At 42.4% G+C, this 17,310-nt stretch overlaps 1 protein-coding gene across 6 annotated transcripts in view; it reads left to right on the top strand.

Annotated features, from left to right (window-relative positions):
• KCNT1 (potassium sodium-activated channel subfamily T member 1) overlaps positions 1–17,310 on the top strand; it is a 227,642-nt gene that overhangs the window by 201,060 nt on the left and 9,272 nt on the right. For 4 of the 6 annotated variants that reach the window (XM_069108351.1, XM_069108354.1, XM_069108353.1 and 1 more), the window contains 9 exons: positions 2,528–2,599; positions 3,399–3,533; positions 4,526–4,637; positions 4,992–5,093; positions 6,596–6,679; positions 8,517–8,645; positions 9,523–9,543; positions 11,035–11,359; positions 15,343–15,405. In XM_069108351.1, the coding sequence (XP_068964452.1) occupies positions 2,528–2,599; positions 3,399–3,533; positions 4,526–4,637; positions 4,992–5,093; positions 6,596–6,679; positions 8,517–8,645; positions 9,523–9,543; positions 11,035–11,359; positions 15,343–15,405 (1,043 nt within the window). The remainder of the gene's footprint in view (positions 1–2,527; positions 2,600–3,398; positions 3,534–4,525; positions 4,638–4,991; positions 5,094–6,595; positions 6,680–8,516; positions 8,646–9,522; positions 9,544–11,034; positions 11,360–15,342; positions 15,406–17,310) is intronic. The other 2 variants (XM_069108355.1, XM_069108356.1) reach the window with 2 other exon arrangements.

The raw sequence follows: 17,310 nt of genomic DNA, 5'->3' as shown, positions 1-17,310 counted from the left end.
ACAACAATCCCATGAGGTATTATAGGTATTTTTATCCACATTTTACAGATGAAGAAACTGAAACCCAGACAGTTAAAATGACTTGCTCACAGCTACACAGCTAGCAAATTTTAGAGACAAAATTTGAACTCAGGTCTTTCCTAATTCTGAATCTAGCACTCTTTCACTTTACCATGATGCCCTCCAAGCTTTGAAAGGCTGGGGATAAAAGGAGAGGGATATAGAAAGGCAAATGTCATCCCAATTTTTTTAAACAGGGAGGAGGACAGAGTTCACAAACTGAAAGCAGGTGACTCTGACTTTGATTCTTAGATTGTAGAATTTATTATTAAAGTAGAGTTTATGAGCATTTGGTAGAGAAGAAGTTAATTGCTAGGAACCCGCATGACTTCATCAAGCAAATGCTGTCCAGTGCAGTCTTTCTGGGTGATTTGGTTTTACTGTTGGTCCTTGTTACAATGGAATGCTCACAGGGAAATGGGGGATCCTGGTCAAGTGGATATATACAGAAATTACCATGATGTCAAAACAAAAGTCCCAAGAAATTTATTTTAAAATAGGCTAAACTAATTTCCTTTATCATCAGAGTTATTACACTGGTAGATAAGGAGAAAATGTGGAAGTCATTTAACAATATTCAGCAAAGTCTCTCTCCTGTTATTCTCTTACATACAACAGAGAGATGAAGGCAAGATGAGTCCAGTTAGGTAGATTCTCAGTGGGATTAATTATCAGACCCCAAAAATAGCCTGTAATGGCTCAATGTCAGCTAGAAAAGAGGCTTCTACTGTAACGCCTACTTAGCACTCTACTGCTTAACATTTTTATCAGTAGCATAGATGAAGGCATCGATGGCAGGTTTGTCAAATTTGTAGATGACACAAAGCTGAGAGAAATAGCTCCTCTGTGGAATGACAAAATCAAAAAGATTTTAATAAGCAAAACAATAAGGCAAATATAATTAGGTAAAATTCCATAAAGACAAATGCAAAATCCTACACTCAGGTTAAAAAAATCAACTTTATGAGTACAAGATCAGGGAGGTGTAGGGGTGGCCAGGTAGCACAGCGAGTAACAGCACTGGCTCCAGTGTCAGGATGACCTGGAGATCGAATCCCGGGCTCAGACACTTAGCACCATACCCAGAAATAACTAGCCGTGTAACCTTGAGCAAGTTAATTAACTCCGATTGCTTAAAAAAAAAAATCAGGAAGGTATAGCTAGAGAGCCATTCCTGTTTTAAAAAACTAAGTTGTATTTTACTGGACTATGAATTCATTGTCTATCATTCAATGGTATGATATGGAAGCAAAAAGTAAAAACACAAAACAATCCTGATGTGGAGCACATTGAGGGGTTTGGCATCAAGAACAAGGGCAGTGTCTGCTGTCTGCTGTCCTATTCTAACCACACACTGAGTGTTGTTTTCAGTTCTGAGTGGCACATTTTAGGAAGTTAGAATTCATTCAGAGGAATGTGGCCAGGACAGTGAGGGGACTAAAGGCTGTAGAAATTAGAATGCTTTACTTGGAGAAGATGACTATAAAACATTGGGAAGGTACTAAGAGTGCTGAAACAGGACTCAGCACTTGTCTTTGAGTGTTTGAAGGACTGTTATGTGGAAGAGGAATTCGGCTCATTTCTATGTGGTCTCAAAAGACAAAGCTAGAAACTGGCTAGCCTCAGGGTGGGGAACCTGCATGTGGCCTTCTAGGTCCTTGGGTGTGACCTTTTGACTGAGTCCAAGTTTTATAGAATAAATCCTTTTATTAAGGGGATTTGTTCTGTGAAGCTTGGATTCAGTCAAAGGCCCTCACTTGAGGACCTAGAGGTCCACATGTGGCCTTGAGGCCACAGGTTCACCACCCCTGGGCTAGACATTGCCAAAATGAAGATTTAGTCTTTGTGTAAAGAAAAGCATCCTAATGTTAGAACTGCCCAAAATTGGAATGGACTGCTTTGGACAGCAGTGGTCCCTTCACCCTACCTCTACCCTTTAAACCAAGAGGAGTCTTTAAACAGAGGCTCCATGAACACCTGTCTGAGACTCGGCTCAGGAATGAGCTATATGACCTCTGCTTAACTAGATAACCTCATTTAATTCAGAAATTCTACCATACTATGGTTCAAAGCCAGTACTCTCTCCACAACTGTACATTGCCTTTATTATTCCCTTCCTAAACAGAATAGTTAACCCCCAGGGGATCTTGGCCAGTGAATTTATATGTCCCTAGAGTGATCCAATGGGATAATGGTAGATTATGTCTAATTATGGCAGCTCATGCCTAAGCTAGCCATATCTGGGGATAAGACAGAAGGGAAAGTCCAAGGAATAGTGCCCATTAGATCTTGGGTACCATAGCCTCCTTCCCTCCTTGGTTCCACTCAATCCCAGATCAACCAAAATTGCACATTGGCTAAAGCTGTCCAGGGCCAGAGAAATCTGGTGATCAGTGACTGTACCAGGCTTAGCTTCAGGACTTTGAGCTTATCTCTTCCCTGATCTTTGGTGTTTGTGTTCCCACAGGCCAGATCACCACTTCCTCGAAGCTATCTGCTGTTTCCCTATGGTCTACTATATGGAAGGCTCAGTTGACAAGTAAGAGTCAGTTCAAGAGTCAAACTGCATTGTGTAAGGTAGAAAAAAGAGAAGGGGCCTCACAGAGAAGAGTGGGAGTGAGCTACAATGCCCTCTCTAGTCCCATGCCAGAATATCTTAGAAATAACTAAGAATTACAGGACTGACTTCCTTCCTACTTGCCTTCCTCTTCTTCCCTCTCCTCTCTTTCCTCCTTTCTTCCTCATGCCCCTTCTTCTTTGCTTCTTCTATTTCCTATTTCACTTTTTATTCCCTTGAGTTTTCTCCTATATATATAAAATCAATTATATATGTGTATATATAATCAATCAGATGCTAATTAGGACTAATGTTAAGAGTTGTGGTAGACTGGAGGAAAGAGAAGCATTTCCTACTCAAGCTTTCCCTCCTCCTTACTTGCCCCTAGAAGCCAAGGGAAGAAATGTGGATCATATCCAAACCTTTCATAACCACATGGGAACATCTCCCATAGATAGGAAAGGAAATGGGATGGTGGCTGAATTCCAAGGCTCCAAAATTTTCCAAGAAGGAGGTCTGAAAGGTGCCTTCTCTCAAGTTTTGTGGCATGATATCTTGGTGTGTGATAGATGGCTCTCCTATCAGCCCCTGTCCAGCCCATATCCTCTCAAGATTTCTTCACAATTCATGTCCCCCTCAAGCTTCTCAGCTTCCGTCCAGCCCCGTTCCTTCAGTATCTCTTCTCAGCGTACATTCCAGTCTAGTTCCCACCAGAGTCTCAGTCCTTTCTGGTCTCACTTCTCCAACACTCTCTCTGTGTGATGTGTCTGGCCTCTCCTAGCCTGGATAGCCTACTACAGTGTGGTATCATATACGCTGATAATCTGGTGGTTGTGGACAAGGAGAGCACCATGAGTGCCGAGGAGGATTACATGGCAGACGCCAAGACCATCGTAAATGTGCAGACCATGTTCCGGTGAGTATGGGTGAAGATGGGACATGATTCACTGTCCAGAGTGAACATATTGTGGTCCCAGCACTGCCCTCTCTGGTTTAGAACCATTATATCTTCCTCTCCTTCACTGTATCTTATCAGAATCTCATTCTTGCCGTGCTCTGTTCCCTCTAAAGTGACAAGTAACTAGCCTGATAAATCCTTTGTGTTCATGGGACTTGGTAGAAGACAACATCCAAGACTATATTGATCAATGGATAGACAACTAGAAAGAAACTGAGAGATCATCTAGTATAGTAGTGTCAAACTCAAAGAGAAAAAATGGGAGCAAAAAAAAATACAAAAGGGTCCCTGCAGGTCACATGGTGACTTAGAAAACCATGTACTAAGATTATTTATGTGTTATTATATTTTTATCATGTTATGTCTTTCCCAATTATATTTTAATTTGGTTTGTGCCATACTCAAGAGTATCGTGGGCCATATCTGACTTGTGGACCATGTGTTTGACCCCTCTGAGTTTTAACACTATTATTTACAAATAGGAAAAATTGACTTTCCCAAGGTCACACAGGTGACCTAACAAACTCAAGATTTATACCAAGATCCCATTACTCTTAATCTAATGCTGTCCTCTGCCTTGATTGGATTATGTCAAGATTTTATAGAATGTTGAGATGGAGGTGCTTTAGAGACCATCTTGTCCAACCTGGAGTCTTTTTTTCATTTTCATATGCCACATTTTAAGGGGGACCCAAAACAAGAGACAAGTTTATTTCCCTTTCTGGTTCTCTTTTAGTTTGAAAACCTGAAAAATGACAATATTGTGCTAAATAATCTCCAGTTCCTTTCAATTCTAAAATCTTATAAGCCTAAATTTCTACTCCTGCCTACAGGTTAGGCCTCCCTTTCTAGGACACCTATATATTAGGGAAACCTTCCCTTTATTCCCAGACCCTGACAACTCTCCTTCCTGATAGCTATCCTCCCTTCCTGTCTGTCTTTTTCCCCAGGTTATTCCCAAGTCTCAGCATCATAACTGAGTTGACCCATCCATCAAACATGAGGTTCATGCAGTTCCGAGCCAAAGACAGCTATTCACTGGCTCTTTCCAAACTGGAAAAGGTAGGGTTTGTGTTGGCCAGGCCCCTGGGTTTTAACCTCAAGATTTTGTGAAGAACCAAACCTACTCTACACCCTGCTGCTGTTAGCTCCATCTTGGAAGCTAAGGAGAAATTTAAAGAAAGACAAGAGGGGATTATCAAGAGATAGAAATTAAGTCTTTCAGAGTACACTTGAAGGAATCCAGGAAAAGTTTAAGGAACAGTTTAATTATTGCCATCAAGTGTATGGGCTTTTTCCTAGATTCCCCTCTGGTGTAACCAAACTTTGGTATTTCATGGGGACCCTGCCCCTATTATTTTCTGGTTTTTTCCCTCTCAATGATGCTTAAGCTTTATGTTCTGTTCTTTCCTACAGAGGGAAAGAGAGAATGGCTCCAATCTGGCATTCATGTTCCGCCTTCCATTTGCAGCAGGCAGAGTTTTCAGCATTAGCATGCTGGATACCTTGCTCTATCAGGTGAGTTATGAAGCATTAGAGAGATCTGCACCCGCAAAAAATGGATAACTCAAAGTGCTTCCCCTGGATGAGAGAGGAATTCTGTGTTTGTACATTCTGTGTGTTGTGTGTGAATTGGGGGGAGGTACAGTACAGAAAGCCAGTGTATGTCTGTCCATGCATATAACAATTTGTGGGTCTGTGTGTTCAGCAGGTGCTAAATGTATATTTGTCCAAATGTGAACTGTCACTCTTGATGTGTGTTTTGGGAATGGGGTAGACTCTGTATGCAGATGTCTTCTATGCCTTAATGTAGAAATAAATGAAATGAAGTGAAATTAAATTAAATGAATGAAAAAGCATTTATTAAGTGCTTCCTATGTGCCAAGCACTGTAGTTAGCACTGAAAATACAAACAGACAAAACTAGATGATCCTTATTCTAATTGGAGGAGATAATTCTTACAAAAGAATTCAGGGATAGGTCAGATAGAAAGACCCAAAAGTTCTAAGGGCAGTATTGCTTAGGGCAGATCAGCTAGGGGTCTGGAGCTCATATCAACAGGGCTAATAGTATGTCTTGGAAGACTTTAGGATGTAGAGGGAGGACATATGGTAAAGCTGGTGGTTCTCTTATCTCTCTGAAAGGCTGGTAGTTGGCGATTTCCAGGTCATCCAAGTGGTATGAACAATCACTTTGTTCTTCCCAACTGGCTGCCCTGTGGGATCTGGTCCCAGGTCAAGGAAGAACTAAAGGAAAGGCAAAAGAGAAGGATAAGCCTGCTGCCCCATGAGGTCTGAGCAGCCATGGGTAATCAGTAGAGGAGCAAAGAGAGAGCAAGGGGAAATGCCTTGTGGAATTTGTCTGGGTAGGGGGAAAATTCTCTGTGTGCTACGCATGTCCCTTTTTTTTTTTTTAAATCAATTGCGGATAAGTAACTTGCCCAAGGTTACACGGCCAGTTTTTTTTGTGTGTGGGTGTTAAGTATCTGAGGCCGGAACCAATTCCAGGTCCTCCCAGCTCCGGAGCCAGCACTGTTACTCACTACGCCACCAAGCCACCCCATATGCATGTCCTTTTAAAAAAAAGTTATGGATACTTTATGTCTTTACATCACATTCATTTTCAAATGTATCCTTTCCCCCACATCTCATAAGCCATCCCATCTATTGTGACAAAAAAAGAAAAGTTAAAAGGAAGGGGGGGAGGAAGCAGTATAAAAAAACCAACCAATGTATCACCTGTATCTGACAGTATATCCAATATTCCACCTGCAAAGGCTCCCACTTCTGCAAAAAAGGGAGAAGCACATTTTCTCACCTCTTATCGAGGGCTAAGTGCAGATCATTATCATTCCTATGGATGTTTATGTGTGTGTGTGTGTTCACATATGCAACAGTCTGCTGGATGACAGGCCCTGTGGATGACAGTCTAGAGACATGTGTTTGATGGGATGGGTATGCTATCTGGGTCAATTTACTTCATTCTTGCTTCCTATCTATCCTTTCCTCATCTCCTCCCAGTCATTTGTGAAGGACTACATGATCTCAATTACAAGATTATTGCTGGGTCTTGACACAACCCCAGGATCAGGATACCTCTGTGCCGTAAGTGATGATTTCTTCCATATTTCTACTGACCTCCTGGATATTCCACTTAGAGGTCCTGGACCAATGCTTCAAATTCAAGAGGGCCCAAACCAACCTCATTGTCTCCTCCCCTACTAAAATCTGTCCTTCTCCCAACCCCTAACCTCTATATGTGGTAATGGCATTTCCATCCTCCCATTCCCTCAGGCCCTTGGCACTGGACTCATCTTTGATTCTCAGAAAAGCAGCATGATAGTACAATGGAAAGAGTATTCATTGGATTTGGAGTCAGAGAACCTTGGTTCAAATCCCATCTGTTTCACTTACACCTTTATGACCATGGGCAAATCACCAAAACTTCAGTCTCATCTGTAAAATGAGGGGGTTGGGCTATGGAACAACATAGCCTCTGAAGTGCCATCAGTTCTATATCATGGATTCTTGATCTGTTTTATGACTTGGACCCATTTGGCAGTCTGATGGAGCCTACAGACCCCATCTCATAATAATATTTTTAAATGTATAAAATAAAATACACAGAACTTCAAAAGAAAACAATTAAATTTAGGTTTGTTGAGTTTGAGGTACGTGATAGTTGTTAAGGTAATTCTACTTTAGAAATATCTCCATCATCTGGTCCACTTCCATTCCTACAGTAGCCACCCTAGTTCAAGCTCTATCTATGGTCTACTGTGATGGAAGAATTATAGAATCACAGAGTATGAGAACTGACAGAAACCTCAGCAGTCACATGGTCTAACCTAGACCCAAAAGGAATTTCCATTATAACCTACCCAATAAGTGATCATCCAACCATTGCTTGATGGTCTGCAATGAAGGGTAACCTTTCTGGAATGGTCTTCTGGTCTCCAGTTCACTCCTTCTCCAGTATCTTCATACTGCTGCCCAAATAATCTTCCTATAATCCTGCCACTGCTTTACTAAAAAATCTGGCTCACCACTACCTATAGAATAACACAAAAATACTAAGTCTAGCTTATTTCAGACTACTCTCCTTCTGGCCACTATACACTGCAGTCAAACTAGATTATACCATATTCCCCTTCTCTAGTGTGCTGTTCTCTAGTGTGCCATTTTTATATGATCCCACACACCTGGAATGGATTACCTTCCCTCAATTTACCACCATCGTGGCTGCTGAGGCCACCACCACCACAATGTATCTCTCAAATCTCCATTTGTTGAATTCCTTCCCTTTCTTCAAGATCTAACTCATGCCATCACCTTGCCTTTATTAACAACTACTGGCCCAGATTAAAGTGATCTCTTCCCATCCCTCAAATCTCATAGCCCTTTGCCTGGACCTCTCCCTTGTACTTAAATCATTTCTATATGTCTTTTGCTCCTAATTTTTTTAATTTAAAACAAATTTTTAATTAAATAGAATTTTTTAAAAGAATGTAAACTCCTTGGGAGTAAGGTCTAGATTGTATCTATCACCCTTAGCACCTAGCATAGTACCTTGCCTGTTCTATGGTAGTTAACATAATTAACAAGGTAGTTAACCAGTGTTTGGACTGGACTGGAATTTGGCCTGAGTCTTGAATGAGAGGTTGGATTTGAAGATGGTATCTATCTAGGCATAGAGAATAATGTAAGCAAAGGTGTATAGGGAGAAAAGCACAGAATATTTGGGGAATACCAAATAATCTAGGTTAGGCTCCATAAAGAGTATAGTGTGCACTAGTGAAAAAAAGTAGATGACATCTAAATTGTGAACAAGGACTTTGAGGAACAGACTAAGAAGTGTGCATGTTATTCCATTTTAAAGAGATCCTTATATGCTTATCAGTCTTAGTGCCCAGTTCCCTCCTAAAACTTTTTCTTGCCCCAGATGAAGATCACTGATGATGACCTATGGATCCGGACTTATGGCCGCCTCTTTCAGAAGCTCTGCTCATCCAGTGCTGAGATCCCCATTGGCATCTATAGGACAGAGTCTCACATGTTTTCCACATCAGAGGTAGGGAGTGGAACCAAGCCCTGGAGTTTACTAAGTGGCCACCACCAGAATTTGCCAACTCAGATGACTCACTCTCATAATATCCTGGGGGAGAAGCTTTTCCATCAGTGCTGCTGGGAATTTCACTGCTGAGAAATTCAGTTTAGTTCTTATGGGCACATACAATATCAGAGCTGGAAATAACCTCAGAGATCATCTAATCCAACTCATTTGTTTAACAGATGGCTGAGCCTGAGGCTTAGGATGTAGAAGGAACTTGCCCAGGGAAACCCAAAAAGTTAGTGCCAAATCCAAGGATCTAATTCAAGTCCCTTGCTTCCTGGTTCATAACTCCTTCTATGACTCCTGGGACCTACAAAGCCACAGCATCTCTGCATTTGCCAGCTCTACTCTTTTGTTCTTTGGCTTTTTCTCTTTTAATTTACCTGTGGTGTTTTTTTTAAATCCTCGGGATGCCATCCTGCTGTGGACACAGTATTTAGATGCTAATTTGCTATAGCATCAGGAGCCAGTGTCCCCGTGGTGATACACAGTGGAACAGCTGAGAAATATGGCTTAACACAGCAGGTGAAAGAGGCATTCCTTTTAGAGGATGTTAAGTTGATCCCCTGAGATCTTGGATCAACTTCAGTGTGCAATGGATTTGCACCGTCTGGTTTTAAGCCCCTGTGTTGCCAGCTGGTGTAATCATCAGAGAAATCAGATTATCTGATTCTAAGGATTTTCTATAGTGTTCAGTTCAGAGGGTGTGAGCCCCTGCTCTCTCTTGTGGACCTTGGCCTAAGACTTAGGGCCTAGCCGGGGGGCAAGCAGAGTCTGGAAGACTGGTGCTACATTCTGAATTAACCCAAACTGCATGTAATTTTCTTTTGTACAGCCTCATGACCTCAGAGCCCAGGTGAGTAATATTTGCCCTTAAAATGTTCATTGAATTTTTTAAAAAGCCAATTTGGTGCCTCACAATCATTATAGAAAATCCTACCTGAACCATAAAGTCCCAGGTTGCATGAACTGATACAGATAAAGATGCTATGCTTTGGCAGAGATCCTTTGGGCCCCAACTCAGGCTGGGGCAGCAGGGAGGAGAAAGGATGTTCTTAAAGATTTGCTACATGAAGTAGTGTGGCCAAAGAACGGAGTGTTTTGCTTCTTTTTAACTCTATTCTGCTTTCCTACTGCAATGAAAGAACAAAATGCCAGTCATTCCAAGTCCACTCAAGTACTTACTGAGTTCCTTGACAGCCCCATCTCTGGGTTATAGGCACTGTGGGAACAGTAAAAGAAGGATCATGTTCTCTGTCCATGGTATACTTGGGGCAACAAGGTGAAGAAAACAGAGAACAAATGAAAACAATTTCTTAGAGGACAGTTGTAGCACCAGTGCAATATTCACAGTGCCCACGATCACTATAAACATACCTGCGTGGTGCTCAATCACAAAATATAACAGATTCTCCATATAGAAGACAGAAACTAAACATTTATTCTGACACCAGAAAACCAAATCCCCAAACCAGTAAGCCAATTCCATCATAGTAGCAAAGAAGTTAATAAGCCACAACTGCACAGAGAGCCACAGCATTCTTTAGCCTTCCCACAAACCAATACAAGACCAATATTGACTCACAAGACTATTTGTCTCCCTAGGAAACATGCTCTCCTCCTCCCAGTCTAGCTAGCTCTCCTACTCCCAGCTTCCTGTGGGCTCTGCTCCACCCTTCAGCAAATTCCCCCGACCACAGGCTCCATGTGGTTACATTCAGCCTGTTAGGAGGCAGAGTTCATTTTCAAAGCAGGAAAGGTCTTCAAATTCCTTTAGGCTTATTAAGGAGCAGGGAAGATCTTCAAATTCCCATTACCATCACAACAGTTTGCAATAATGTGCTGAATAGAGTAATTTATCATTATGTGGCACAAATACTAAGTGTTCTGTACAAGTGTTTCTCTGGTTATCCAATATCTGCTTTTTACCCCTAATTCAAACATCACGATTTCATCAGTGTAGGTCACCTCTCCACCTCCCTATTAGCACGGAACATCAACTTTTGGGGAGAGTTACTATTGTCAAAAATATTCAATACCCTGCCTCCAATCTGATGATGCTTTAGCTCAGCTAGTCCTCTGACATGATCCATAGTCTGGAAGTAGGCCATACTCAAAAAAGTAGACTCTTAGAGGTGCAGAGGATGTAAAAAAAACAAAAAAAAAAAACCATCTCCCCTTGCTCTAGGAATAGGGCCACTATGAAGAAGAGTACAGACATGCCTCACAGCTTAGTGTCAGGGCTGGGATGAAAACCCAGGCCTTCTAGCTCCCAGTTCTGTGTTTCTGTCCACTTTGTCCTGTTGCCTACCCTCCTTACCTTGCCAATTTTCGTTGGTTTCTCCAGTCACAAATCTCCGTTAATGTGGAGGACTGTGAGGACACCAAGGATGTAAAGGAGCCCTGGGGCAGTAGGTCAGGGAGTGGAACCAGCCACCACCGCCCTCACCGCAACTCCTGTGCCAGCGACCAGTCCGATCACCCCCTCCTCCGGCGCAAGAGCATGCAGTGGGCCCGCAGGCTCAGCCGCAAAGGGCACAAGAACACCAGCAAGACAGCCGAGTGGATCAACCAGCAACGCCTCAGCCTTTACCGGCGTTCCGAGCGGCAGGAGCTGTCTGAGCTCGTCAAAAACCGAATGAAACATCTGGGGCTCCCCACCACAGGCTACGGTAAGCGGAGGGGGAGAAAGGAAACTTCTGACCACACTCCAATAAGCACCTTGGGCCTTGAGGAGTTAACAGGTCCCCAGTATCTGGGGAGACCCTGGGACAACCTTGTTCTGATTCTCCTTCTAATTTTATAGCAATTGGGGAGGAGGAGAGTAGCCGTGACTTAGCACACGTGTGGTCTTAACCAAGAAACATTTTTCCACAGCTGTGCTAGAGATGCGGTTCCCCCCATGTGTCTCCTTCCCCTCACCTCCCACATAATGAGGGTATGTCTCTGGGCAGGGTGGGGAGGTCTCTGTTTTGAAATTTGACCTTAGGGTTCAGACTACAGGTAGAAGTCCCAGGGTGCACAGTGTCAAGCCAGGAATCCATCCTGAATATGGCCTGAAGTCCACCTCTAAGTTGTGCTGAAGCCCTTAGTCCTTGATTTTCTTGCATTTTTCTTTTTAAAGACACACATCCTGCTATTTATGTGTTTCCACAGCTGCTCACCTTAGAGACCATCTAACCTGCCCTCCTCATTTAACAGATGATGAAACTGAGGTCAAGAGAAGGTCAAAGAGTAAGTTAGTGGCAGATCCAGGAGAAGGAAATAGATCTCTTGCTTCCCAATCTGGTCCTACATCACCCTCTGCTCTCTCCCAGAGAGCAGTGAACTGTGATGTAGAGGCAAAGTTAAGTGGGGTGTCTAGGGGAAAGTTCAGGAGACCAAAGTGAAGGGTGTGAGTTGGGGAAAAGGGGTAGGAGATAAGCTCAAATAGGTTGGGGGGGATCAGGTTTTGTACATCTGTGGGACCTGAGTGGGTCACATGGGGTCGCAAGTCCTTCATTGCAAGTGTGTATGTGTGTGCCTGCCATGAGGGTGATCTTCAGAGCAGGAAACCACAAGGTCACATCTCAAGAGCAGGAGACCTCATCCCAAAAGTCAGAATGGGGCAGCAGAAGCATGCACTCATCCTCACAGTTCCTCTCTCTCTCTCCCCTCTTCTGTTGTGGGTTTTTGGTTTGGTGTTGTTTTGGTTTTTGATTGTGTGTGTGTTTTTTTTTGACCATAATTGCCTCTGCATTATCCTCAGAAAATCTCATGGTCAAGTTCTTAATAGTGACCATAATTCTAAGAGCAAGGACGTGAGGATGACACTACTCCCTGTTTAATCCATGTAGACACAAGGCCCAATAGGACTCTTTAAAACCAGAACATTTACTAGCCCCAAACTCAAGGACCACACTGCAGCAAGTGTAGAAAGAGAAAGGCCAGCATTGCTGACAATCATCTGATAATAGATAGCATTTATATAGCACTTACTTCATGGCGGGCACTGAGCTAAGCACTTTACAAATATTATCTCATTTGATCCTAAAAACAGCCCTGAGAGATAGGTGTCTTTAATCATCCCCATTTTACTGATGGGGAAACTGAGGCAAACAGAGGTTAAGTGACTTGCCCCAGCATCATACAGTTGGTAAATATCTGAGGTCACATTTGAACTCAAGTCTTCCTGACTCCGAGCCTGGCACTCTATCCATGGTGCCACCTAGCTGCCCTAGATAGTGATGTCTGCCTCTCATATGGAATAAGAACAAAAAATGAGAAGGGAGCAGGTGGCTAGAATGAGGAAAGCAAACAACTTTCTAGCCTTTCTCAAGGCTGGTTTTCACAGTATAGCTTCAACATTTATTTTAAATGGTTTTGTATCCCCAGAGTATCATACATGCACATATTAAAATACAAAGATCCATTCATAAGATCATAGGAAGTAGAAATGGAAGAGATTATGTAGATCATAAATTTCAAGACTCTGATTTTACAGATGAGGAAACTGGGAACAGAAGTGATGTGATTTACCACAGGTCTGTAGCAGCAAGCACCCCAGGGTCGCTGCTCACACAGATTCTTGCATCTGCTTTGATAAAGGAAAGCAACTCAAAATGGATTAACAAGCTTACTTTAATCAGTCAGATATGTATCGTTCACCTAGTTCAGGGGGAAAAGGTCAGCACTCCAAACTTCAAAGTATACAGACTTTGTATGGGGGGGAGGGCCCCTCTGGACAATGGCTTTCCAGGGTTTCATCTGATCAAATCACAGAACACTTCTCAAAGTGAGCCCCAAAACAAAGCTACACATCAGGGCTTATATAGCCTTCTCCTGGCTCAGAGAATGTAACAACCTTATTGACTCACTGGCCAATCAAGAAGTATCCACTGAAAAACAATCCTCCCACCCCAGGCTCCAGGTGCACGGTTAGCCTAGGGGCAGGGAAGATCTTAAAAATTTGCATTTCCATTACAAGGTCACTCAGGTATCATGATGGGTAGGGAAAAAGGAAGGGAGGGAAAGGGAATAAGCATTTATTAAACTCCTACTATATACTCTCTGCTAAGGCTCTCTGCTAATCACTTTATAAATATTATCCCATTTGATCCTCACAACAACCCTGGGAGGTAGGTGTTACTAACCCATTTTACAGTTGAGGAAACTGAGGCCAACAGAAGTTAAGTAACTTGCCCAGGGTCACACAGCAGTAAGTTTCTGAGGCCAGCTTGGAACGCAAGTCTTCCTGACTCCAGACCCAGAGTTCTAGTCACTGTAACATTAGCAGTTTCTGTAGTAGACAGCATTTGAATACAAATCCTCTGATTCCCAGTCCATTTTTCTTTCCTCTGCACTATGCTGCCTTTCAAAGGTAACTAGAAATGATTTTTTGATCCAGTATTGGGGTTTAACTACTTCTCTATTCCCTTGTCCACCAATGGCAAATAATTGAAAATTGTTGCTTTGTAATTGTGTGTATGTGTGTATCTCTTGGGCTGTTAAATATAAACCCCCATACTCTGGTACTATAATTACAAGACATACTATGAATCTTGAATTCTGAAATCCTTGCTACCTTCCCAGCTAATTAAGAATAAGAATGTTAAGAAATAAATCATAATCACATTTGAATGAGCAGTTGTAGAGGAGAAGGTGAGAGGAACCCCACTCACAAAGACAGAACCTTCGCCCCACTCCTAAACAATATTCTATCACAAACACACACATACACACACACATTTCGTGGAAAATAAAGACGAATCCAGTTTTATGCATGTTGATGGAACAAACTCTCAGACAACACAAGGTTCTTGATTAGTCTTCAGTTACTCCCCTCCAAAAAAAAAAAAAAACCCTCAAAGATCTAGTCCAGACCATTTTACAGATCAGGAAACTGAGTCTTAGAAAGGTTAAGTTAAGCCCATGGTCACACCGCTAGTTAAGTGTCAGGATCCAGGTCATCCTGACTCCAACTCCAGCCCTTGAACCATTGCTCAACAGTGCCCCCACTATATAAGGTATTTTCTACTCTTAAATGCTATTTCTGGGAATGAGATTGAGTTATTATCAATCACTCAAACATCAATGTAAATTAGTTCCCTGGATCTCTTCCAAGAGACCTGAGAGTGAAATATAATTAGGGGCAGGGGAAAGAGGTCATGAGAGCAGTGGCTGGGAGATGGGCGTTTCAAAAGTAACCTTGGCCAGTGGCCCAGCTCAGCCACAGGCTAGCTGTGCATTACAATGGGAACCTGCATGAGAGATCCAGGTTGGCTCGCTTCACAGAGAAAGCAGTCCCCGGCCTGGAGGTCTTGAATGAGAATAGGATCTTAGGAAGATCAAGAAGTAGTGGGTCGTCATCCTTGAAATCCAGCGTGTTGTCATCCTTGAAATCCAGCGTGTTGAGCGCACTTCGAATCTCTTGTTCCGGGCTGCGTTCTCGTTCTCAGGCTGCTGGGCTACAGATGCACACCCAGCATCCTGGGCGTGCGCACTGCGCTGCCTTCTTCCTTTCTTACTTTTTTTTTTCTCTACTTCCTTTCCCCCTCCACGCGCTGGTCCAAGCTGCGGAGCCTTCTTCTGTCTCTGATACTTGCCCGATCGCCGCTTGCTGATCTTTCTCTTTTCTCTCTGTTTATGTCTGTACCTCTTTCTGTGTGTTCTGTAGAGGATGTAGCAAATTTAACAGCCAGTGATGTGATGAATCGTGTAAACCTTGGATATTTGCAAGGTAATTTTGCGCCCCCCGAGAGAGTCGAGCCTGACTCAGAGCACACAAGCATGATAGGAACATGCCAGCTCCCTCCACTGATCGGCGCCTCCCCAGCCAGCCCTTCCCTTTCTGGTTGGGTTGGGCTACAGCCGAAGATAGAGGTACTTGGGACCCTGAACTAAAGGGACCCCTGAAAGGAAAATAATATTCAAATAAAGACCAGGGGCTGAGTTTGATACTCAAATCAGTGCTCTGAAAGGCAGGGATTATTGTACCGTTTGGTAGTAAGGAAACTGAGGCCCACAGAAAAGCAACTTATTTAGTGTCTCACAGCTAGTTCAAAGGGTTAGGGCAAAGCCAGAACTGAAACCCAGGTGTTCTGACTCTTATTCCAGGGTTGTTTATTTTTTTCCTCTAAACCAAACTCTCTTAAAGGAGTCCCTTTCCCAAAATGACACTAAAAATAAAATAAAACAAAAATTCCAGAAGTCAGCCCTGTCATAGTTGGACGGTAATAATAACGACCCTCTAGCCCTCCTCAGTGCTTAGCATTCCCTTATGACAGACTTAAACCAGACAGGAGGGTAGACTCATTTTCTTCACACTAAGACCAGCTCTGGGAAAGAATACACAATCAATGAAAATTCTCTTTGAAGAATATTAGTCAAGAGAGGCCCATACTGGACCTCTTAGAAACTGGACCAATTAGCAATTTGTGTATCAATTGTTGTTTTGGAAATGGGGGCTTCTGGTAGAAAATAGAACACTGGACATGGAATTGAGAGCCTGGGTTCCAATCCCAGCCCTGACCCTTAATAGCTAAGTAAACAAGGGCAAGCCCATTTACACTTTTCTGAGCCTCCATTTCCTCTATAAAATTATAATCTCCATCTATATGATCATTTCCATCTATAAAATGATAAGAATACTTATGCTACCAGCATCACAGGGTTGTTATGAGAAAAGCACTGTAGAAATTTTAAAGTGCCATAGCAATATGAACTATTATTTTCATTACCTGAAATCAACTTTTACATTCTGTATCATTCTTGCTATTCATTTATTTGAACAAATTTGCCATAGTTAGTAGCAGGGAAATTTCAGCCCTGCCTCCTCCAAAATTATGCTATGTTCCAAATTCATATCTGAATTAGTTGGACTTCCTATTCTAGATTGGGCCCTTTTCCCTTTTTGTGTGTGTCCTACACCCCTCTAACGGTGTGGTGAAGGGTATGGACCACTTCACAGAATAATGTTTTTAAATGCATAAAATGCATAGGATTACAAAAGAAACCAAATATAATTAAATACAGCTACCAAAAAATGTTTTTTTTTAACAAGTTCATGTATTCCAGGTTAAGAAAGCTGTTAGTTGTAATTGGTTAATTTTGAACTTGGAATTCTAATCAAAAGACTCCATCAATTCCAGCATCCCTTTAACAAGAGTAACATTAAGTTTAGAAGGGGCTGAGAGCTGACAGCCTTCTCATTTTCAACTACCAGTCTTTCTATTTGGGGTAACTCAAGGGGAGAGGCTGCTCAGTAGAGTACTTCCCCCCAGCAGTCACTACCTTCCTTTGTCACTAAAACAAAGACCCCCTGAAACTATCACATGGCTGAGACACTCCTCAGCATTCCAGAGAGGACTTGGGCTTCAGACTTGTCCAGAGCCAGAGGAAGCTGGCTGGGTTTAAGCATTTCTTGTAGAACCGAAGGGAAATCCACTGCCCAGTAGCGGTTAGAAATACTCTAAACCAGGGGTTCTAAACCTTTTTTATGTCCTGTACCCTTCTGGCAATCTGGTAAAACCTATGGACACATTCTCCAAATAGTGTTTTAATGCATAAAATGAAATACATAGGATTGCAAATGAAACTGGTTATATTGAAATAAAGTTGAGATTTTTTTTAATAAATTCATGGA

This window comes from Petaurus breviceps, unplaced genomic scaffold (genome assembly GCF_028583685.1).
Source record: "Petaurus breviceps papuanus isolate PSGF00001 unplaced genomic scaffold, PetGlider_PUasm1.0 90383, whole genome shotgun sequence".
Classification (NCBI taxonomy): Eukaryota; Metazoa; Chordata; class Mammalia; order Diprotodontia; family Petauridae; genus Petaurus; species Petaurus breviceps.
The sequence above is the reverse complement of the archived record's forward strand: the minus strand, read 5'-3'. Positions and strand labels throughout refer to the sequence as shown.